Source organism: Quercus lobata, chromosome 6 (assembly GCF_001633185.2).
Source record: "Quercus lobata isolate SW786 chromosome 6, ValleyOak3.0 Primary Assembly, whole genome shotgun sequence".
Taxonomy (NCBI): Eukaryota; Viridiplantae; Streptophyta; class Magnoliopsida; order Fagales; family Fagaceae; genus Quercus; species Quercus lobata.
Genome location: NC_044909.1, coordinates 27,590,573 through 27,614,155, shown reverse-complemented (window position 1 = coordinate 27,614,155; position 23,583 = coordinate 27,590,573). Strand labels below are relative to the sequence as shown.

Genomic DNA, 23,583 nt, shown 5'->3' with positions numbered 1-23,583 from the left:
ATGCCATTTTCCATGGTTATTAAACTTTGGATTTTAGCCATTGGTAATGTCTCAGTACAATTTTAAATTTTTACTTTTTTTTTTTTTCATTTTACATTGTGCCAAGCATCGAAAAATATTTTACACAACATTTTCATATACATTGCCAAACACTGTAAAATGAAAATATTTTCCTGTAAATATTTTACATGTAAAATATTTTACCTTTGCAAATATTTTACATTTGAAACAAACGGAGTGTTAGTTACTTGATGATAAAAAAGTAAGTAATAAAAAAAATTACATTTTAATTTTGAGTAATAGTACATCTACAACATTTTCACAACAAATTTTAAGTTGTAAATTGTTATTGACTGTTATAGGTGGATAAAAAAGTAATTTAAGTTGTGTATTCAAATTAGAATCAATAACAATTTATTACTTATGATTTGTTATAAAAATATTGTGTGTGTAACACTTCTCTTTAATTTTGAAAGTTTTACCTATAATTTAGGATAATATACAAAAAGAAGTTATGCGTCCACAATATTTTGACAATAAATCTTAAATAGTACTAGTAAGTTGTTACTCTTTCTAATTTGAGCAAATTATTGAAATTATTATTATTTTTCCCACAAATAATAATTTATTACTTAAAATTTGTTGTGAAAAAGTTATAAAGACAATATTTATCATTCACAAAAGGATGATAAGAATTATGGTAAGAATATTGGGGGAGATAAAGGCCTCGTTTGGTAACCGTGTTTAAACAATGAAAACTATTATTTAAACACCACAACATGAGGGCGTTTGGGCTCCGCGTCTTGCGTCCGTGTTTTCTCCAGTTCACGTTTTCTCTTTTTTTTTGGCCCGCATTTGTTGACTTTGGGAGACAAATTTTACTGTTATAAACAGTGAATGCATTGTTCATGCACTGTGCTGACACTGTTCACATATTAAAAAATATTAAAAATGGGTCGCACGGTACTATTTACACATTTAAAAATTATTTTACTACAGTGTTTTCAGTTTTCAGTTTCAACAACAATAAGCTCAATCCAAACGAACTCCATATATTTTCACACACTTTTTACCCACACTTTTTTACTCAATCAAATTGCTACAAATCTCTTACCAAATGACATTAAAGATGTTTAGACCTTTCTAGCCCGGATAGAATCCTAAAATCATTCAAAGTGCGCATTAACCAAATCAACTAAACTCAACATCTACCGGTACCAACCAACCATCAGCTTCTGACTTCTAATACTTTTGTTTTTCTCTTTCACCACGTGTCGCGTAGCCGCGTGCGCTTTTAGCGTAAACAAAGGACACATCACACATAGTCAAGAAAAGAATCCCACACAATCGTTTCTAGAATAATATCACAAAACCAATCCAATGTTACACACGTCCACGTCCACGTCCTTTGAAAATAATATATACTATGTATTGGTTACTGTTGCTGTAGAATAGAAAAAAAAAACCTGCTTATCAAAAAAAAAAAAAAAAACCTCAATTTATTATTTTTTCGACGTGGTACGATCTAATTGGTTTCGCTTTTCAGAGATATTCATAAAGGTCCGTAGAAGAATAAAACTCTAGAGAGAAGATCGACGTTTAGTTTAACTGTCCGAGAGAGAGAGAGAGAGACATCTCGACGGAAAGGTAGGGGGAATTATATTTTTTTCTCTCTCTCCTTTTCTCATTCTTATTGTTTGGAAATCAAAATTCAAAGAAGAAAGAAGACTCGAGGGAGAGTGAATTTTCTCGCGAGAGAAAAAAAAAAAAAATGTTCGTAATTTTCCTGTGATCCAAACAACAGAAAATGGTAACAATGATTTCGCTGCAAGGCGATCCGCGGCTTAGTCACCACCACCAACACCATCATCATCATCAACAACTGCTTCAACAGCAACAATTACAGCTACAGAAGCTTCAATTGGCTCCGTACAACGATGACTCGTTGGCTGCTTCGTCGTCCTCTTCTTCTTCTCTGCCCAATCTCAAGCACTCTCAGGCCTTGGACTCTCATGAAGGTTAAAAAATTTCGTTCGAAATTTTGATATTAGGTGTTTTTGAGTTAGGGTTTTGGATGCAACAAGTTCTTTGGAGGAGGTTTAATTGAACTACGTTCTTTGTCTGTTTTGTTCATTTCAATATTTCATAATTAGGGAATTGTTTTGAATTTATATTTAATTTTGTTTGTTTCGTGGGAAAATTTTCAGGAAAACTTGGTTCATAATTTTGGTTTGTTACTTGAGAGGATTAGTGGTTTAAGAGCTTGTTTTGTTTGATCGTTTTTGTTAGGGCAAACTCGTCTGCTGTTATTGCTGCAATCGGGCTGCGTAATAATTAGCTTTGTGTGATTAATATGATGTGGAATGTATTATCATCCCTTAATTATGGTTTTAGGTTTTATTTTTGCAAATAATGGTCCAATGCCAATCTGTATTGTTCCTCACGTTAGTATTGGCCCTATATCCTCATTATTACAGTGATTCTGCATGAAGATTACTCGAATTCATTGAAGTTTACATTAGGCTCTACTCGCTGACGAATGCAATTGAGTTTAGGGCTTAGAATATACAACATTTTAAAATTGTGCCTGGTTTCTTTTGAGTTTAGAGCTTGAAAGCCCTGGTAATCTCCTTGTCTTTTGCTTTTGTAGTTTTAGCATATTTCTATGTTGTTTGTGAACAATATTATCAAAGAGGGGGAGCATCTGCCTTTTTTTTTTGGGATAGTTTGATAGGTACAACAGAGAGGTGGGGGGATTTAAACTTTCGATCTCTCCGTTAGAACCACCAAGAGGTGCTAGTTGAGTTACAAAGCTCTTGGCAGGGGGAGCTTCTGCCGTTGGGACTTGAAACATTCTACAATAGTACCTTCAACCATGGGCATAAAAGATCAATGTTATGTATATATTCCACTCACATGATATGGTTCTATGCCCTTTATGCTTACCTAAGAGCTATAGAGTTTGCCAAAAGATTTTGGAGAGACAAAGTTACTAGGGATTTCTCTCCGGTGTCTTAATCATTTTTATGTAGCTTTTGTTTTTTACTTATCAAAACACACACACACACACATGTAGCTTCTGTTTTCTTTAAGGGTTTCTCCCCCCTTTTTCCTCCCTCCCTTGAGGAAAAGGATCCTCTCTATTTGAAATGGATCCATATCATTGCTCAGATTAAATATTATAAATCTAAAGGTCTACAATCTATATCACTTCATTTAAAATTAAATGACATGGCACTCTATACACTATTAGATCCTGGAAATGAAATCTTAACTTGTGAAATGGACTCCCTCAATTTCATTGGAAATGGAGAGGATTCTGTTCTCTCCTTTGGATGGCATAAAATAAAAAGTTTTCACATGTGTTGTTTCTGAAGGTACTTTCTGCTTTTATGCCCTTTATGTTTATGCCCTTTATGTTTATCTAAGGAATGCATTAATCATTTTCATGTAGCTTCTGTATTCTTTAAGGAATTTTTCCCTCCCCTTGAGTGGCATTGACATAGAAATTTCTAATATTTATTGTTGCTGAAGGTACCTTTTTTATATTTTCTATTTTTATGCTGCTGCAGTTGATGAAGGCATGCTCATTGCTCATGCTCATCAGATGTACAAAGCTGGAAATTTTAAGCAGGCACTAGAACACTGTAATGCTGTTTATGAGAGAAACCCTCAGCGTACTGATAATCTTCTTCTCTTGGGTGCAATCCATTATCAGGTTGTTTGAAAAGTTTTTAAAATGACTCTTATTCTCTTAGACAGTATAATTATTACTTCTCCATTGTCCAAATAATGTTGCAAATAGAAGGTTTTATATGGGTTAACAGTGTGTTTTTCTACATCTGATCCTGATGAATCTGCCTTATTTTGTGTTAGTTGCATGATTTTGATATGTGCATTGCAAAAAATGAAGAAGCTCTTCAAATTGATCCCCGTTTTGCTGAGTGCTATGGAAACATGGCAAATGCTTGGAAGGTAAACTTCAAGCATCTTATATGTTTGCAACTCTTCAAGTATTTAGCCCAGGAGAGTCTATTGGATGATGTTTGTGTTTTCCTCTAACAGGAGAAAGGAAATATTGATTTTGCTATCCGCTACTATCTGACTGCTATTGAGGTTTGTCACAGCTAAACCTTTCAATCTAGTTGTACAATCTTTAAATTCTTTCTTTACTGTTTGAAAACGTGCAGGATTGGGAATTTGTTATTTATATTTCTATTTTTCTTTCTCTACATTCTCCCCTTATCATGGATTACACTTAAGATATAATCTTTCTCAATCATTGACAGCAAGATAAATGTAATGATTTCCATTTACTACATCACATCAACTGTAGTTAGGATTGCAGTTCAAAAATCATAACATTACTGTATTTAGTTTGGATCATGATAAAAACTAGAGGACAAATTTTTTCTCCAATCCGGTTTGGAGGAATCTTCTCCAACACATTATGTGGCAACTTATAAAACTATCTACATGTATTATTTAAATAAGTTACATGACTCATTAAATAGGCCATGTGACTAAAAGGACACGTGGATGGTTTTATCAATTGTGATGTAGTGGGTTGGATAAATTTCCTCCAATCCAGTTTGGGGGTAAACTTTTTCCAAAACTAAATATTGTTGATATAGTTGTTCAACTTTCTATTTTTACCGTTTATTCTTTAAACAATGATTATCTGTCAAAAGAGTAGTAATCATTTTATTTATTTGTAATGTTTCTTATGGTTACTGTATGTTGGTTAACCAGCTTTCTTAACCCAAACAGTGGCCTCTTGAACTTTAGTTCTGCTGTTTGATTTTTTATTTTTTATGACACAGACAGTTAGGGGTTGTTAGGTTTTTTGAAAACAATCACTCATCACTTATCACTTAAAATACCCCAATTTTCTACACCCCACCCATTTGGCACATATTTTTGGCTTCTCATCACTCAATTTTTTCTACTTTTTGTGGGACCCATACCTGAGCACTTGGTCAGAGACTACCTGCCTCACCCTCATTCCCCACCATTTTCTTCACTTCTCATTTCCCCTTCACCCCCTCAGCCTTGTTACTCTCCCAAAACACAAACCCGAACCCATGTGAGTATATTGTCAAATTATCTGGGCTTGATGAAGGTTGCGCCTGGTGTGATTTTTCTTAGGTCGGTCTTTTTTTTTTTTTTTTTCTCGGATCGACGAGCGACAAAGCCAGATCAAGATTTTGAATTGAAAAATCTGAAAAAGCTGACGAGTGACGAGCGACGCCATTGATGAGCAACAAAGCCGGATCGACGAGTGACAAAGCCGACGAGTGACGCCATTGATGAAAAATCTGAAACTGAAAGAGAGAGAGAAAAACAGAGTAGTGGGTCAGAGATTTTGGAGATTGTTTGAATTGAAAAGTTTGTGGGTATTGTTTGAATTGAAAAGTTTGTTTCTTGATTTTGGAGATTAATGGGTCTGAGACTGAGATGATGGTGCCAACGGTGGAGTCAGGAAGGATGGAGAAGATGGTGGGTCTGAGCTCCGATCGGTGGTGGTATGAAGATGGCGGTATAGTTTACCAAAAAAAAAAAAAAAAGGATGGTGGGTCTGAGCTCCGATCGGTGGTGGTATGGAGATGGTGGTATAGTTTACCAAAAAAAAAAGAAAAAGAAAAAGAAAAAGAAAAAAGATGGTGGTATGAAGATGGAGGAGTGATCTGGTTCCCATTGATGAAGAGAGCCGTTGCAAGTAGTATCAAAAGGTGGGCTGGTGTGACTTTGCACTGACAGTGGGTCCCATGCATGTGTGTTTAATTACGAAAATGCCATGAAAACTGAGTTTTGGAAATTGAAAACACATTTCCATAACTCATTACTTAAAAATCAGAGAATTGAATGATGGAAACAAAAACTGTAAACACATCTAAACACACTACTCAACCGTGGGACCCACTAATTTTGAGTTATGAGTGATGGAAACAAAGTTATGGGTGATGGAAACTGAAATTCGAAACAGCCCCTTAATTTCTATATTCGGCTGTGTGGCACTAACTGACCCACCTTTATCATAGCTATGTTGTTAAAATTTAATTTTATTGCATTGGTTTTAACCTCCTTCACTTGTATAAGTCCATTATTCATTTACATTGAGATTCTTAACTGACTGGGGATATTGGTCCTGAGTAGATTGTCTCCTTTGGTTTGTATTATTGTTTTGCAGCTTCGACCTAATTTTGCTGATGCATGGGCAAACTTAGCTAGTGCATACTTGCTGAAAGGAAGATTCAATGAGGCAGCACAATGTTGTCGTCAGGCTCTTGCATTGAATCCTCATTTGGTAGGTATCATCTCAATTTTAAAATTTATTAGATCTGCCAGATTCTATTGTAGCATTGTGGAATCTTTGCTTATTGCTGCAGGTTGATGCTCATAGTAACCTGGGGAATTTGATGAAAGCTCAAGGTTTAGTGCAGGAGGTAGGAATTCAGCAGCTTATTATTTATTGTCCTCTCTCGTCAAATTATCTATTTGGTGCAGCTTAATTGGTCATGCTAGAGTTGTTTAGATGGCTTTGAATGCTGCATGATTTCTGTAATTGATTGGTGAATAGCTAACAAGGAGCCCGATAAAGGTTCTTGTATCTGAAATATTATGAGGCGTTAAGCTCTGCAACTACAGAGTCAAATGTTTTTAATTTGATCCTGAATATTGATTTGGGAACCAATTTTACCTTGGAAACTTTATTAGCAAGAGTGAGAAATCAAGGTGTTACTTTAAGTCTGTTGGGGAGTTCTCCTTATTAGATGCTCATAAATTTGTTTTTTTCCAACAGGCATGTGAGATTAAGTCTTGTTACATTCATTTATTTGTTGCTAAAAGCAAACTAGAGATACTGCTCTAGATACGCAAAGCTGTATAGATCTTTTCGTATGTTGTACATCTTAGGTGGTTTGAGGGAGTAATTGTGCATTTGTGCAGGCATATAATTGCTATGTTGAGGCTCTTCGAATCCAACCAAAATTTGCAATTGCATGGTCCAATCTTGCTGGCCTTTTCATGGAAGCTGGTGATCTTAAGAAGGCTCTCCAATATTACAAGGTGAGTAACCCAGATTTCTGTCATGCTTGTGTGTGTGTGTGGAAGAGGGGGGGGGGGTTGAGATGGCAAATGTATGTGTATATAGCAAGTATGTATTGTATGTGTGTATGCATGCATGCATTGGTATCCATGTCACTTCTCACAGTAGATTTTTTTTTTTTTTTTTTTGTATTTTATATCAGATAGTTCCTCTTTATATAGCTTGCTTCTTTAGCTCATTCCTTTTTTATATTCCCCATTTTCAGGAAGCTATAAAGCTCAAACCAACATTTTCTGATGCCTACCTGAATCTTGGAAATGTATATAAGGTGAGCTAATTATATTGTGCTGAAAAGGTTGGGTAGCTGAAAAACTCAGCCAAGTATCTGGGGAAAAATAAGATCTTTATTTTGGCTTTTCCAGGCTCTAGGAATGCCCCAAGAGGCTATATTATGTTACGAACGTGCTCTTCAGGTGCAACCAGACTATGTTACGGCCTATGGTGAGTGCTTTCAAAACTTGTGCTTGTTTGTATGAGTGTTTCTGGGTTTTTCATTATATGATTATGCTTCTAGACAGGGTAGCTGTTCATGTGTCATATTAGCTTCTAGATGTGAGGTTATAGGATGTAAATAGCAAGCCTTTAGTGATTCTTTTGGGTTAATCTTAGTGTCCATTTAGAATGAGCTTATAAGCTCAACTTTTAGCTTTTAGTTTTATGTATAGCTTTTTAAAACCATATTTTTTCTCACTTTTTCAAAGTACAAGTATACTTTAGCACATTTTCAGTAAAAAGCTAGATAAGCTGTTCCCAAATGGACACTAGTTTGTTCTTGCGGGCAGTGTTCATAAAAGATCGATCGTGTGTAAAGTACATTTATCAGATTGGAATGACTTATGGAAGGGCATGAAAGGACTATTGAAGATCTTGTCTATTCAAATATTGATATTGGATTGATTAGTTCATATGGATTCATTGAGTTTGTGATGGTGCCCATGATTAGCTTGTATCTCATTACTTTATGTGAAATTAAAATATGAATATTAACTATAGAAATTTAGTGGTTCTGTTGCATGGCTTTAATTTAGCTTTCACTGATGATTCATTGCAATACAACAAATCAGGCAATTTGGCTAGTATATATTATGAGCAAGGCAACTTGGAAATGGCAATTTTCCATTTTAAGCGAGCCATTTCTTTGGACTCAGGATTCTTGGAGGCATACAATAATTTGGTTGGTCATCTTTTCTTCCCATTATGGTGGATTGTATGCAGTGAATTGGTATTTTGTTCTTGAACGTCTTTCACTCAATCAAGACTGGTGTTTTTTGTTGTTATCTTTAGGGTAATGCTTTAAAAGATTCTGGCAGAGTTGAAGAGGCAATTCAATGCTATCGTGTAGGTTCTTTCTATCCATCCTTCTCTGCATTTCTTTTTGCTAGTTTGTGATTTCATGTCTCTTGTATGATGCTCATCGTACTTCTCTTGTTTTCTAAAGCAATGTCTTGCTTTGCAACCTACCCATCCTCAAGCACTCACTAACCTCGGGAATATATATATGGAATGGTATGTTGAGCATGTATGTTCTGTTATCTTATTTATGCTCCATTTGTTTTGAAGTAAAATATTTTACATGTAAAACATTTTCAGCAAAAAATTTTCAAGTGTTTGGACAAGTAAAATTTTTCAAGCAAATCACCAAAACTGGTGGCTCAATGAAGCCACTGGTTCTGGAGCTCTTGTGACCGGACCGCCAGAACTGACAACTGAAAGTGGCTTTGGCAACAATTGCCGGAGTGGTGATCGGAACAACGGCTTCGGTTATCGGACCTTTGACACTGGTTGTTGATGACTGGACTGTCGGAACCGGCAGCCGAAACCATGGCTTCGATGACTAGAACGGCGGCTTCGGTTATCGGGCCTTTGGCACTGATTACCGAAATAGTGGCTCTGGTGACTGTCGCTGGAGCGATGTCTCCATTGACTGTACTACCAACACCAGTGACCGGAATGGTGTCTTTGGTCACCCAACTGCTAGCACTTGTGGTCAGAACGATGGCTTTGGTTATTGGACCTCTGGCACCGGTCACTAGAGTGGCGGCACTGATTGCCTAGCCCACCGGACCGATGACCTAACCACTAGATGGGTGAGGGGAAGCCACTGTGTGTTTTTGTAAAAAATTTTACCAAAATTTTAAAGGTAAAACATTTTACAACTTTTTATAAAGGATTTTATGGTCATAAAGAAAATATTTTACAAGCTTGACCAGATTTTACGTGCAAATAGACACTTGATAATGGGAAAACATTTTCCGGAAAATATTTTACTTCAAAAAAAACCAGAGCATTAATTGGACATTTCTATGAGTTCTTTGTAAGCTGTGACATGCATATCTATATTCTTACTACTTTCTGATCATGTAGGAACATGCTGAGTGCAGCTGCTTCATATTATAAGGCAACACTGTCTGTAACAACAGGAATTTCTGCTCCTTTCAACAATTTGGCAATAATCTATAAACAGCAGGTAGTGGCATCTCCTTTGTGTGTTTGTTTTGGGAGATGCTCTGTTATCCAGCATCTATATTCAGATTTTCATTATGGAGGTTTTACCTGCTTATTTATCACAGGGTAATTATGTGGACGCTATATCTTGCTACAATGAAGTGCTCCGGATTGATCCTTTGGCTGCTGATGGACTTGTCAATCGTGGCAACACATACAAGGAGATTGGAAGGGTTAATGAAGCCATTCAAGACTACATGCGGGCTATTAATATCCGGCCGACTATGGCTGAAGCACATGCAAATCTGGCTTCAGCTTACAAGGACAGGTACTGTATAGCTATTGTTAAAGGAGCAATGGAGCTATATTATTGAGCATACTTAACTTTTTGTTGAATGACTTTAATCTCTAATTTTGACACTTTACAGTGGACACGTTGAAGCCGCTGTTAAAAGCTACAAGCAAGCACTAATTCTACGCCCTGACTTTCCAGAAGCAACTTGTAATCTTCTTCACACATTACAGGTATATAAAAGAAAAATATTGGGTTACTTGGTCAGCTTGTTTCCTTTACTGGTATCATCTCAGAATGGTCAATCATGATCACAAGTTTTTTTTTTTTTTTGATAGGTAAAAGAGTAGTATTATTAAATAAAATAAAAAAGAAAAAGGAAAATAGGGTGTTCACAATCATGAACAAAGAACAACAAACAAAAAGTAAAGAAACATAGGAATCAAGAAACTATGCTAAGAGACGAGAAATTAATAAGAGAAGAACCGTCTGAGAAACCCCAACACCGAGACCAATCAAAGAGAGTCCGCTGGCACGAATCTATTAACTGAGCCAACGATTTCTTAGTATCCTTGAAAGAACGATGATTTCGTTCTGTCCAAATAATCTACATCAAACTGCTTGGAACCAAATTCCAAATATCGGAATTATGTTTCCCAAGCCATTGCTACCAACAAAATAATAAAACAACAACAAAACCTGGCATGACCCAATGAATCCCAAACACCTGAATCATATGCACCCACAAAAAGTGAGCTATCAGACAAAAAAATAAGGAGGTGATCCACAGATTCCTCATTTCAACAACATATACAACATCGATTTGCCAAAGGGTGACATCGAAGCATAAGATTATCCAATGTAATAATTTGGCTATGAACTGCTGTCCACATAAAAAAAAGCCACCCTTTTGGGAACCTTTGCTTTCCAAATGCCCTTCCAAGGGAAAATAGAAGTAGGAACATCCCAAATCTTATGGTAAAAAGACCGAGTATCAAACTTTACGCTTCCTTGGGGCACATTGCACCTGCAACATTTAACATTCCAAATTTGGAATGTTAAATGTTGCAGGTGCAATGTGCCCCAAGGAGGTGGGACTTTGCCTTGCAACACATCATTGATATGGAATATTTAGTCATTGCTTAAGTTGGAACTATAATACCTTGCATCTAGAAGGGTTGAGAGCGGGGATGGAGGGAAAAAAAAGATTCAGTACCTGTTATTTGGTTTGGTCATTAAATTGATAAGTAACATAAAAATATTATTAATAATAGAAAAAGTGCCAAGCCGAATACATTGGGGATGTACTATGGGGGCACAAATTAGGAACCAAAAGTACAACGATCAAGAAAAATAGGAAAAGAAGAACAAGAAAAATGAGAAAAGACCACGCTCCATTCAAAGAGAGTGCAAGAAAAAAGTAATCTCTAGCAAAAAACATTCACAACCCTCAAAGTTTCTAGCAGATCAAGCAATGAGGCACTAATCTCCAAACATCTATGTTACGATGTTGCGCAAACTTTCCTTGCCAAGCCTCAAACAACTCAAGAACAGTATAAGGCATAACCCAATGAATACCAAACAAGTAGAAGACCAAAGACCACAACTCCCAAGCTATGGGGTAATGAAGCAGAAGATGATCCATAAACTCCCCACATCTCTTACACATATAGCACCAATCAAGCACTAGCATACTTCTTTTACGAAGGTTGCTTGTTGTTAAGATCTTACATAAGAAAGCAAACCAAGCGAAGAAACCTTCGATTGCCATATCATTCTCCAAGGGAAGGATATAAGAGTAGGAGGGTAGAAGGAGCTATGATAACCTCTAACCTCAAAACCTCTATTCCTTGCTGGCTTCCAACAAACCTTATCTGGGCCCAACCCCCACACTGTCGAAGAATAGACCAACCCCATAAACCGATCAAAGGCTTCTTGTTCCCAATCTTGTGGAGGACGACAAAACTGAATATTCCAGTGAAACCTCCCAGCAGACCAACCCATAACTTCAGCCTCCGAGGAATCCTTTGACCGACTAAGACAATAAAGCTCTGGAAAGACCTCTTGGAAAGTACAATCCCTGCACCACACATGCTTCCAAAATTTCACTCTAGTACCATCCCCCACATCATACACAAGGAGTTTAGAGAAGTTCAACCAGCCACTTCTAATGTATCTCCACAGGCTGACCCCATAAGGACTCGTCACCTTTTTCGTACACCAACCATCCCAAATATTCCCATATTTTGCCTCTATAACCCTCCTCCATAAAGCATCAGTCTCCATGCCATACCTCCACAACCATTTTCCTAGCAAGGTAGAATTAAAGCTTCCCAAATGTCTTATACCTAACCCCCTAACTTGCAAAGGCTTATAGACCTTGGCCCATTTAACTAGATGTAATTTAGGTTTGCCACCAATTCCACTCCACAGAAAGTCTGTTTGTAGTTTCTCCATATGCTTTGCCACCTTACCTGGTAAAGGAAGAAGGGAAAAGAAGTATGTAGGTAAAGACGAGAGTGTGCTTTTAATGAGTGTCACCTTACCCCCTTTAGATAAATATAGTATCTTCCAACCTGCTAATCTCCTCTCCATTCTCTTTAGGATAGGATTCCAAATAGATAAATCCTTAAACTTAACACCTAATGGAAGGCCCAAAAATTTCAAGGGCAGAGAAGATTGCCCACACCCCAACAGACCCACCAAAGCCTCCAAATTGTGTACCACACAAACAGGTACCAACTTAGATTTTCCCAAATTAATACATAACCCTGAGACCCAACCCACCCCCCCCCCCCCCCCCACAAAAAAAATCTAGCAAGAATCGCCCTCAAATTAGCAATCTGAGAAGGTTCAGCATCACAAAAAATAAGAGTGTCATTTGCAAATAAAAGATGAGACACCATCAATGACGGACTAGCCGTACTACCCACAGAAAAACCTGAGAATTGCCCAGCGGAGGCAGCCATATCCAACATATGACTTAATGCCCCCATAACAATATCAAAAAGCAATGGAGAGAATGGGTCCCCTTACCGAATCCCCCTAGAACTTCCAAAGAAATCAAATGGACAACTATTGATCAGAATGGAAAATTTTACAGTTGAAATGCAATACATTATCCATTTTCTCCATTTCTCTGAGAACCCAAAGCGCTGAAGCATATACATTAAAAAACCCCAACACACATGATCATATGCGTTCTCCACATCCAACTTACACAACACACCTGGAATTCCTGACTTCAATCTACTATCCACATTATCTAAGATAGGTCTATGAGCCACATCCTCAAGATATAGCTGCCTATAGAATCGAGAGATACAGTCTGCAATGGCCGCCGGGTCCAAAGACAAATCCCCATTCACCATAAGCCTATCAATAGAGTTAAACCTCTTGTGAGAGTTAGCTATATGATGGGAAAATTTAATTTAGTATTCCTGTCTCCTTCCCTAATACAGAGACCTCTAGATTTCTGCCTCAAACAAATTTCTTCCAACAGAGTAGCTTTTTCTAACTCATCACGAATTCTTCCCACTTCTAACGTTTCCTCCGCTGATAGACCCCGACTATCCTCAATATTCTCTAGAACACTCAGGTCCTTCCACAATTTTTTAATCCGATCTTCAACATGACCAAACACCTCCACATTCCATCTTTTCAAATCATTTTTCAAAAGTTTTAGTTTATTGGCCAGAACAAAACTCGGAGCACCTTGAAACTGATAGGATTCCCATCAAGACCGAACTATCCACAAAACCCTCATCCTTAAGCCACATATTCTCAAATCTAAATGGCCTACTCCCTCTCTGAAAAGATCCACCCTCAAGGACAATTGGAAAATGATTTGAGCACAACCTAGACATCCGTCTTTGTGGTTTGGTCATTGAAGTATCAATGCATTTAAGAAGTTCAATAAAAAAGATAGAGATAAATACTAATAGCAAATAAATTTCATATATAATAAAGTTAAATTGCTGTCATAATTATGATTATCTGTCCTAATTGAGGGAAGTGGTCTAAGCACGATACCTCCTTGTATGCTGGACATATATCAATTGGCTGTTACAAGTAGTAGCTGAAATGATGGGTAATGTGCGCAAAAAAAGGTCTTAAGTTATTGGAGCTTTACACAAGTAATGCTAGAATAGGGATCAAAATTGTGGCTGAGGGGTACAGTATTTGGTTGGCGGCTACAAGGCTTTATAATTTACACATTAATATAGGTTTTTTTGTAATCCGCATTTTTCCCTCCATGAATGTCCTAGCCTTGCAAATTCAATTTAATTGTGATTGACAAAGCTTGGGATTTGAGCTTCTTTTTTTGTTATTATGCCTTCTTTATAGATTCTTAGATTAACTAGGAGTGTTTTGTGTATTTTAACATTTTAAAAAACTGTGAGAATATAGTTAGATTAATGATTAAGAGTGCATTTGGATGTAGCTTTTCATGAAAGCTTATTTGTTTGTGTTAAAACACTTAAAAGTTGATCAAAGTAAAGTTGTAAATAGAAAAAGTTAGGCTTTAAAAGCTTTTACATAAGGAAAAAAGCTAACGAAAAAAGCTAAAAGAAAAAAGAGTTTGCCAAAGTTCACAATTTCTTATCCGCTTAAGTTTTTGAGACAATTGGTAATTTATCATGGTATTAGAGCAGGTGGTTCTGAGTTTGAACCTTGTCTTTGCTCTACTTCCTATTTAAAAAAGTTTAAAAAAATCCTAAATGTTGGCCCTCACTTATTAAGGAGAGTTTGGGCCCATATGTGAGAGGGAGGGGGGGGGGGGTGTTGTTAGAATAATCAACTTAAGTTTTTGGGACAATTAATTTATCAGTAGTACAATGGCATGTCTTGAGGGGTGTTGAGATGTTTCATATTTCTTTCTGTCTTCAAATGCATTTGCTGGTATCATGGATTTATGATGAATTCAATTTGCAATGAATTTCTGCTCAGAGATTTTTTGGTATGTTATTATACATTGATTTTGGATAAGTATGACTCGTGAACATAAATTCTTATTGATATTTGACTACGTTTACACTGATAATTCTTTTTGGACACCTTATCATCATATTTTTAAGGTACAAAGTTAGCTTGCAATGTGATGAGTAATGAGAAACATGAAGATATGAATTTTACACCTGAATTCGAAATCTCCCTAGTTGATATTTGATTCCAGTTTCAACAGATGACTGAAATTTATTTGTGATATATAAGATGCCTCATTTCACAAGGTTGGCTAATGGTAACTACTGTTTTGCAGTGCGTTTGTGACTGGGAGGATCGGGAGAACAAATTTATTGAAGTTGAAGTGATACTCAGGAGACAAATAAAGGTTCAGTGTCAATCTGTATCTTTTTCCTTTTCCATGTAATATTGTGACATGTTGTTTTGTCCTTTTAGCTGACTTATCAGCCAGAAGTGAAATCTGATTGTGTTCAACCATTCCCTTCAGATGTCAGTTCTTCCAAGTGTGCAACCTTTCCATGCAATAGCATATCCCATTGATCCAATACTTGCACTGGAAATCAGGTAATTAGATAGCCCTTTTGGATGTTATATTAAAAGCTTTATTTGATTAATGTAGTGGTAATTGTTTGTTCTATACCGTATAATTTACTTTTGTACCTACTTTAATGTTAGGAGTATGTGATTAAATGATTAAATTTACTATATCCCAATAGCTCTAGCTCTTGGGACAATCGGTAATTTAATATGGTATTAGAGCAAGAGGTCTTGAGTTTGATTTCTGTCTCCTTCACTCTACCTCCCATTTAAATTCTCACGTGTTGGGTCTCACCTATTAAAAGGTAGTTTTGGCCCACACGTGAGGGGGAGTGTTAGAAGTATGTTGTTAAATAATTAAATTTACCATATTCCAATAACTTAAGCTTTTGGGACAATCGGTAATTTAACATTTAAAAAGAAAAATCCTGTATTTTGCTATATGCTAATCGTCTTATTTTTCTTGTAGCCGCAAATATGCTGCACATTGCTCTGTCATTGCATCTCGCTATTCACTTCCTCCCTTCAACTATCCTGCACCCCTGCCTATAAGGGTTGAGGGTAGGAATGGCCGCCTAAGGGTTGGGTATGTTTTAAGATTCATCTCTCTCTCTCTCTCTCTCTTTCTCTCTCTCTGTAATCTTATTTCTATGTCATCTGGGTTTTCAGATATGTGAGTAGTGACTTTGGCAACCACCCTCTTTCTCATCTTATGGGCTCAATATTTGGTATGCATGACAGAGAGAATGTTGAGGTTTGTAAATTTGGTCTTTTTCTGATTTGAATCTTATAATTCCAACTAAACCCTTTCAGTTCCTTATGTTTCATGCCACTGCATGAGGGGGATCAAGAAATATGTTTATTTGTGCAGGTGTTCTGCTATGCCTTGAGTCAAAATGATGGCACTGAATGGAGGCAGCGTATTCAGTCAGAAGCAGAGCACTTCATAGATGTGTCATCCATGTCATCTGATATGATTGCCAGGTTGATTAATGAGGATAAAATACAAATCCTTGTCAATCTTAATGGTTATACTAAGGTAAATTTTTTTCATTTTTGGTAAGAAACTTCCTTTTTTTGCCCCACATTGAGTGCTCAAGTTGTTCTTTTCCACATCATTTTCCAAAATGCGTTTTAATTTTATCTTACCTCATTTTGTAACTTTCTATTTTTCCCCTCTACTATGGTCGATTCACGCCTCTATCTGTTTCATAGTTTGACATTTTTTCATTTTAATTCTGCAGGGGGCAAGAAATGAGATATTTGCCATGCAGCCTGCTCCAATACAGATTTCTTACATGGGATTTCCTGGGACCACTGGGGCGAGTTATATACATTATTTGGTCACTGATGAGGTTGGCTACTGTTCAATTTTTTACTCTAATTCAGAGCTAATTCTTTATGTAAAATTTAACACTGGCTTCTACCTTTGCAGTTTGTGTCACCTTCTTGTTTTTCTCATATCTATTCTGAAAAGCTTGTCCACCTTCCTCATTGTTATTTTGTAAATGATTACAAGCAGGTCAGCCGTAGTTATTTATTTTGTTTCCATATATAATTCTTGTCCATAGTATCTTACAGCTCTCTCTTTTTGTTGCATTTACTAGAAAAATCGTGATGTATTGGACCTTAAGTGCCAACCAAAGAGGTCAGACTATGGCTTACCAGAAGACAAATTTATCTTTGCATGTTTCAATCAGCTCTACAAGATGGATCCTGACATTTTCAATACATGGTAATTTTGATGAATTTGTTGTCCTTACATGATATATTGGTGTTAATAGAATTAGGCAAGATACTCAATTATCTTTGTTTTGACAAATACAGGTGCAATATTCTTAAGCGTGTCCCCAATAGTGCACTTTGGCTTCTCAGATTCCCAGCTGCTGGTGAAATGAGACTTCGCAACTGTATGTGTTGAGTTTTATGTAGATACCTAAAAATTTTATTTCCTTGTGGTGTGCCACCCATGCAAGCAGTACATTCTCACTTGCTTTGGTATGTCCAGATGCTGTGCAACAGGGTGTGCAACCAGATCAGATTATCTTCACAGATGTTGCCATGAAAAATGAACATATCAGACGCAGTGCTCTAGCAGATCTTTTCCTTGACACGTAAACATACTATAAACTTGTCCTTTTCTCTGGAATTGGCAAATGGCAATTTGTTTGTCTTCCCTCTCTCTCTTGCTCCCTATTTTTTTTAACCTTAATGGGAAATGAGATTTATGAGACCCAGTTGATGGCAATTATATGTTCCGGTTTTGTTTTGTGTAGTCCATTATGCAATGCACATACAACAGGCACTGATGTTCTATGGGCTGGTCTTCCTATGGTGACCCTTCCCCTTGAGAAAATGGCAACTAGAGTTGCTGGTTCACTGTGTCTAGCCACTGGCGTTGGAGAGGAGATGATTGTTAGCAGGTAGATAATTATGTTGTATCCTTAAAACAGAAATAATAGCTTCCTGGTCAGAGTTGTATGTCTCTCTTTTTGATAAGTGATTGAATAAAGCAACTATGACTATAGTCTCCTTGCTGGCTGAGGTTGGTAATTGGGTTTACTTTTACCATTTCATCATGCCATGCTTTTTTTTTCGGAGGTCTTGGTGGAGCTTTTTATTTGTTGAGCGCAAGTAGTAAAGTGAACAACAACAATAACAAACAAAGCCTTAGTTCGAAAATTTTGGGGTTGGCTAGTTAGGGTCAGCTATATGCATGCCTTTCCTCCATTTTACTCTATATAAAGTCACACTCTCTATTTACTCCCTTAATTGACATATCAATTTTTATTACGTCTACTAATGTGATTTTGGGGTCTTCTTGTACTTTTTTTCGTTCCCTCAACTTGGATCAACTCACTCTTTCTTATTGGTTCATTAGTTGCTCTCCTCTAAATATGACCGAACCATCTTAAGCAACTCTCCCTCTTCTTTTCATTAATAGGGGCTACCCCCATCTTTAAATGAATTTCCTTATTTCAAATCCTATATTTCCGTGTATTTCCACTTATCCATTTTAACATTCTCATTTTATGAATATGTTGCTTCTTAACAGCTCAACATTTCGTACCATAGAGCATAGCTGGTCATATTCATAGAATGAGTGAATAATAAAAAATGATTGTTTAAAAAATATAAATAGTAATGGTTTTTCAAAAAGAAGTGCATTCTGAAAGGCTGATTTTTTGAGGGATTTGGTTAATCTCTAGAAGTGCATTCTAGAGATTAAGTCTTTTTTTCTTACATACTCTCCTAGCTTGGAGTGTGGCTCTATCGCATTTTTCTTGTTTTTCTTTTCTTGTTTTACTTGATCGTTGTAATTTTGGCTCATGATTTTTGCCCCCATAGTACATCCCCAATGTACTCAGGTTGGCTTCTTTATTAATAAAATTCTCCCGCTTCTTTATGCCAAAGCCCCCTGCCACCCTTTCATTTTGTTTTTAAGAAGAAAAAAGACATACTGCCAGTCTGTATGCATATATGTGTAGGTTGGGTCAGTAGTATCACTTGCTTATTGCTGTCTTTTTTCTTCGATTGCTGACTTATTTCTTTCTTTTGTTCCCTCCAAAATATTCAAAAGTACAAAAGAATATGAAGAGAAGGCAGTCTCGCTTGCACTAAATCGCCCAAAGCTCCAGGATCTTACCAATAGACTTAAAGCAGCTCGTTTGACTTGCCCTCTGTTTGACACAGTGCGCTGGGTGAGTTCATTATTCTTCTACTTATTTAATATTAGTTTTTCCCCTCTTAAAATTGGTAAATTACTTGCACATTTAATGGGATTTGATCTTGTGAGATCACCTTTAACCTTATTCTTATAGGACCTGGAAATATAATTTGATCTAAAGGCTATTGGCAGAGTAAAAACTTTGGGATTAGTGCATACTGAACTCTTGAAATTAATCCTGTTTCAAATTAAACCTTGAAGTTTCAATTGTATTAATAACAACTCTATAGTTTGACAAAGTTCTTGTATTTTGGACTCTTAGTGAGTCTTGGTTAATTAACAATAGTATAATCCACATAGGCTGTGCATAAGACCTATCTAGGTACTAAAAGTAACAAAAAACCTTAACCAATAAATACAGTTTAATACAAATTTCATTGTTTGCCACTGAGCTATAGCTTAATTGGCACTTCCTCCTACCATAATAATGAGATGGAGAGTGAGATCGTGAGTTCAAGACCCATTGGGTGTGTGTAACCAATTAAAAAAAGAAAAAAGATTTCATAGTTTTATGAGTTTTTTTTTTTTTTTTTTTTTTTTTTTTTTTGGGGGGGGGGGGTTGCGTGGGGAGGGGGGGTTTGCACTAATATACTTTTTGTTCAAGTGAATAGTTCTTTTTAGTGCTTACTCATTAGGGGTGTAGATTGCGGTGATTTTAAAATTATAGCATGGATATTGATGGAATTGAAAATTAAGGATTTAACTTGTAAACATCACAGAACTATAGGGAAATTTATTCCATTTGCCAAAAACTGTATTTGTATACTATAATATACAGGAAGAAGTTCCCACTTCTCCTTGTCATATCTTTACATCTAGAGCATCTTGCTAAACAATTTTTTTTTGATTGGTTACACATACACATCCAGTAGGTCTTGAATTTATGACCTCACCCTCCACCTAGCACTTCTAAGGGGAGGATGTATAAGTTGAGCTAGTTTTTATTGGCAGAGTATCTTGCTCAACATTAGGTGATGAAAAACGTAATGGTTTACTTATGGTGTGACCCATGTTTGTGGTTTTTATTGTGCTTGAGTTATGGATACTAGAAGCAGTGATTGATGCAGTTGTTTAAACAAAAAATTTCAGGTGAGGAATCTTGAGCGATCCTATTTCAAGATGTGGAATCTGTACTGCTCTGGCCAGCATCCTCAGCCATTTAAAGTAAGCGAGAATGATGTAGAGTTTCCTTATGATGGATAGGATAGGAGGCAGGGTTGGGGAGACGGGATTGTATATAAAGCAAAAGAGTACAATTGACATTCTTTTAGGTTTACTGTTGGTTGGTTGTCCAAATGTCAGCTGAGATGTGTTGCATGTCCTAGTAGTAGTAGTGGTATCTTGATTAGGATGTTCACTCTTGGCTGTTACTAACTGGATAAGAGAGAGGGGGGGGGGGGGGGGGGGGGTTTTGTTCAGCCAGTTTATGTTAAAACACCTTATTAAGCATACGAAATATGATATGTTATCGTACATCTTCCTACCCCCCCCCCCCCCCCTTTTTATATTTTTTATTTATTTATAAATTTATTTATGAAGTTGTAATGCTGTATCACGTTTTCCTAAGGGGTACTATCAGGTGCATAGGGTGTCAAGAGTGAAAGTTAATGGTTTGTTTGGATTGAGAGAGAAAGGAGTAGAGTAGATTTAGCACAAAATTTGTTTATTTTTAACCAATTTTACTCTACTCCCTTCCACTCTCCATTTTTCCCCCCTCCATCCAAACAGACCATAAGAGTTGACTTCACGGACACAAACACATTCAACATATAGAGTAAAAGTTATTTAATTTTTTCTTCATGAGGGTCAGAGCCCAGGTGTTGTGCAGCAAATAAAAGGTCACGTTCTAATGTTATAGCCTTTTGTATTGTTCACTTTTATTTATTTATTTATTTTTTTTTTCAGAAGTTATAATTACAACAAAGACGATAGATTTGAACACAGGATGTCTCAATTGGAAACACTAAGATATGCCAATTGAGTATCTTCTCTCTCTCTCTCTCCTTCTCTCTATCTCTCTCTCTCTCACATCCTATAGCAGCTACCAACTCTTATTATTATTATTATTATTATTATTATTATTATTACAATTTACCCACCTGTGGTTTGATCGAAATTTAGGTAGTTTACCTGTGTTTTGAAATTTGATACTTTACCCACCTGAGGTTAGTTTGGTCAGAGTTTTTTAACCATTTTCTGTTAAAAACATGGCTATTTTGCACTACTTTTTTGTCTCTCTCCTCAAAAAACACAAAAAACAAAAAATACAAGATGAAATAAGATAAAAAATAACCTAGCAGAACACTTGCATCATAGGATTTCAAACTAAAAGTAGATAACTTAAATTTAGATCAAAGCTCAATTGAGTAAAGTGTTAAATTTCAAATCACAAGTAAGTAACTTAAATTTCGGTCGAATCACATGTGGGTAAGTTGTAATTATTATTATTATTATTATTATTAAAAGTTATTTAGAATTGAAAAGAGAATTATTTTAATTTTATATAAACTTATTTAATCATATTACTATTTTTATGTATTAAATAAATTCATAAAGAAAGGGATTAAAATAACATTGTAAGGTCGCAATTCTGGGCCCACGCCCAACAAGTATGGGGTTCTGGCCCATGGAGCCCGAAACAATGAATTTATAGAGAATGAGCTACAGAACTAGGCCTTAAGGAAGTGGATACTAACTAAAATTGGGCCATGCGACACTCGAGAGTAAGAAAATCCCATTCATGTCCATTAGATGTTCAATCTGAGGAGATGTGGAGGACGTATATCAGTTCCTACTCAAAGGCTATGGTCCTAACACTGTTTTTCTGTTTTCAGTTCCTTTTCTTTTCGTCGTCCTCTTCATGGAGACTCCCCTCTCTTATATAGCCCCTTTGAAGTCATCAGGGTCTTACATTTGTTGATCATCTGGACTTTCACTTGAGTGTCCGTCCCATCGGACATCTCCCCCATCTTTCTGTGAGTCGTGGTAGCCAAGACAACACTGTTTGCAAGTCCTTTCTATATTAATGCTGTTAGAAAAGTAGCTGCCATATATTTAATGTGGCAGCTGTAGCCTCTTCCTTGGCCTCCTACACTTTCTTCCCTCTTACGGGTTTGTGGGATTCATCTTTGTTACTAAGGCTCGTAGGAGTGGATCCTTCTAGCAGGCAGAGTGCATGTTTGAGCCATATTTGATACGTCCGAGGAGACATTTCTCCTCGGACTGCCTTTTAAATATTTTTGGGCTCATAAGAATTGGGTCGGGAGCCCTTTTGGCACCCACACCTTCTCCTCGGACGTGGTCAAACTTTCATATGGGACCCAAGGCCCATTGTATGATCTTGGGCCTTTGTCCCTACAAACATGATAATTAATTTTTCAATTAAACAAATTGACAATAAATTCATACAAATTTTCCTAACTCCTAAGGGAATAAGCATACGGGTGTATCATTTTACACTTTAAAAAAGTTATTTTATCTATTTTAACATGTTATTTTATAATTCATCAAATATCCAAACTTTTATTTTAACATAAAACACATTAAAATAATATAAATTACTCAATAAAATAATATAAAACTAACCAATCTTTATCTTCTCTCTCTTCCTCTTCAACTCTCTCTCTCTCTCTCTCTCTCTCAACCACCACCACCCAAACACTGAACAACCCACCCACCACCCCAACCCATACCCATACCTAGATAAAGTCCAACCACCGCTCACCATCCAAACCCACATCAACCTTAACACCGAAACTTAACCACCACACCAACTAAAACTGAAACAACCACCACAATAATTGAAGTCGCCACCACCACACAACAATCAACCACTACCTCCAAAATCAAAGAGAGAAAGAGGGAGAGGAGAGAGTAAAATGAGATGGCCCAACCACCAACATGGAGATTAGATAGACAAAGAGGGAGAGAAGAGAGAGTCAGATGACTAGAGGGGACAGAGGCAAGAGAGAGAAAAGAGACTAGAGTAGGAGAGAGAGAGAGAGAGAGAGAGAGAGACCAGATAGGAAGAAGAGACAAAAGAGGAGCGAAAGAATAAAAGCGAATTAAAAGAGAGAGAAATTGCTACAGTAATTGTTATATAGGACTCTATTGTAGCAGATGTATAAATATTTTTAAGAATAGCAACTTAGTTGTTGCTTGTTTTTTTGTTGTTATAGGGGCTAAAATAAAAATTTGGGAGTTTTAAGCACTCGGATGCCAATGTACTAACAAAACATGCATGGTGAAAAATTAAAAAAAAATTTTCTCTCAACCTTTTCCATATTTCCGAGCAATTTTCCCAAAACAAAGCTTGAGGTTAAGACCACCATTCATCTACAGTATGATTTTTAGGAATCTTCAAATCATTCATATCATTCTATTCCCTTTTCAAACAATCCTGCCATCCCATAAAAATTCATGGAAGGAAAACACTGTTTCCACTACTCTTTTTTATAAGAGATTTCTCTCTCTTCTTCTTCATCTTCAAATTCCTCTTCCTCTTGAAAG

At 36.5% G+C, this 23,583-nt stretch overlaps 1 protein-coding gene across 1 annotated transcript; it reads left to right on the top strand.

Moving 5' to 3' along the window:
- Positions 1 to 1,627: 1,627 nt before the first annotated feature.
- Positions 1,628 to 20,308, top strand: LOC115994343 (probable UDP-N-acetylglucosamine--peptide N-acetylglucosaminyltransferase SEC). The gene is made up of 28 exons (XM_031118439.1): positions 1,628 to 2,018; positions 3,573 to 3,718; positions 3,877 to 3,975; positions 4,066 to 4,116; positions 6,191 to 6,307; positions 6,390 to 6,446; positions 6,949 to 7,068; positions 7,314 to 7,376; positions 7,471 to 7,549; positions 8,173 to 8,282; positions 8,393 to 8,446; positions 8,547 to 8,614; positions 9,473 to 9,575; positions 9,679 to 9,881; positions 9,982 to 10,078; positions 15,106 to 15,177; positions 15,298 to 15,374; positions 15,817 to 15,933; positions 16,017 to 16,101; positions 16,219 to 16,386; positions 16,592 to 16,702; positions 16,783 to 16,869; positions 16,955 to 17,082; positions 17,175 to 17,257; positions 17,356 to 17,461; positions 17,624 to 17,770; positions 18,928 to 19,048; positions 20,164 to 20,308. The coding sequence occupies exons 1-28, from the start codon at positions 1,808 to 1,810 to the stop codon at positions 20,275 to 20,277; spliced, it is 2,994 nt and encodes a 997-aa protein (XP_030974299.1). The 5' UTR covers positions 1,628 to 1,807; the 3' UTR covers positions 20,278 to 20,308.
- Positions 20,309 to 23,583: the final 3,275 nt, after the last annotated feature.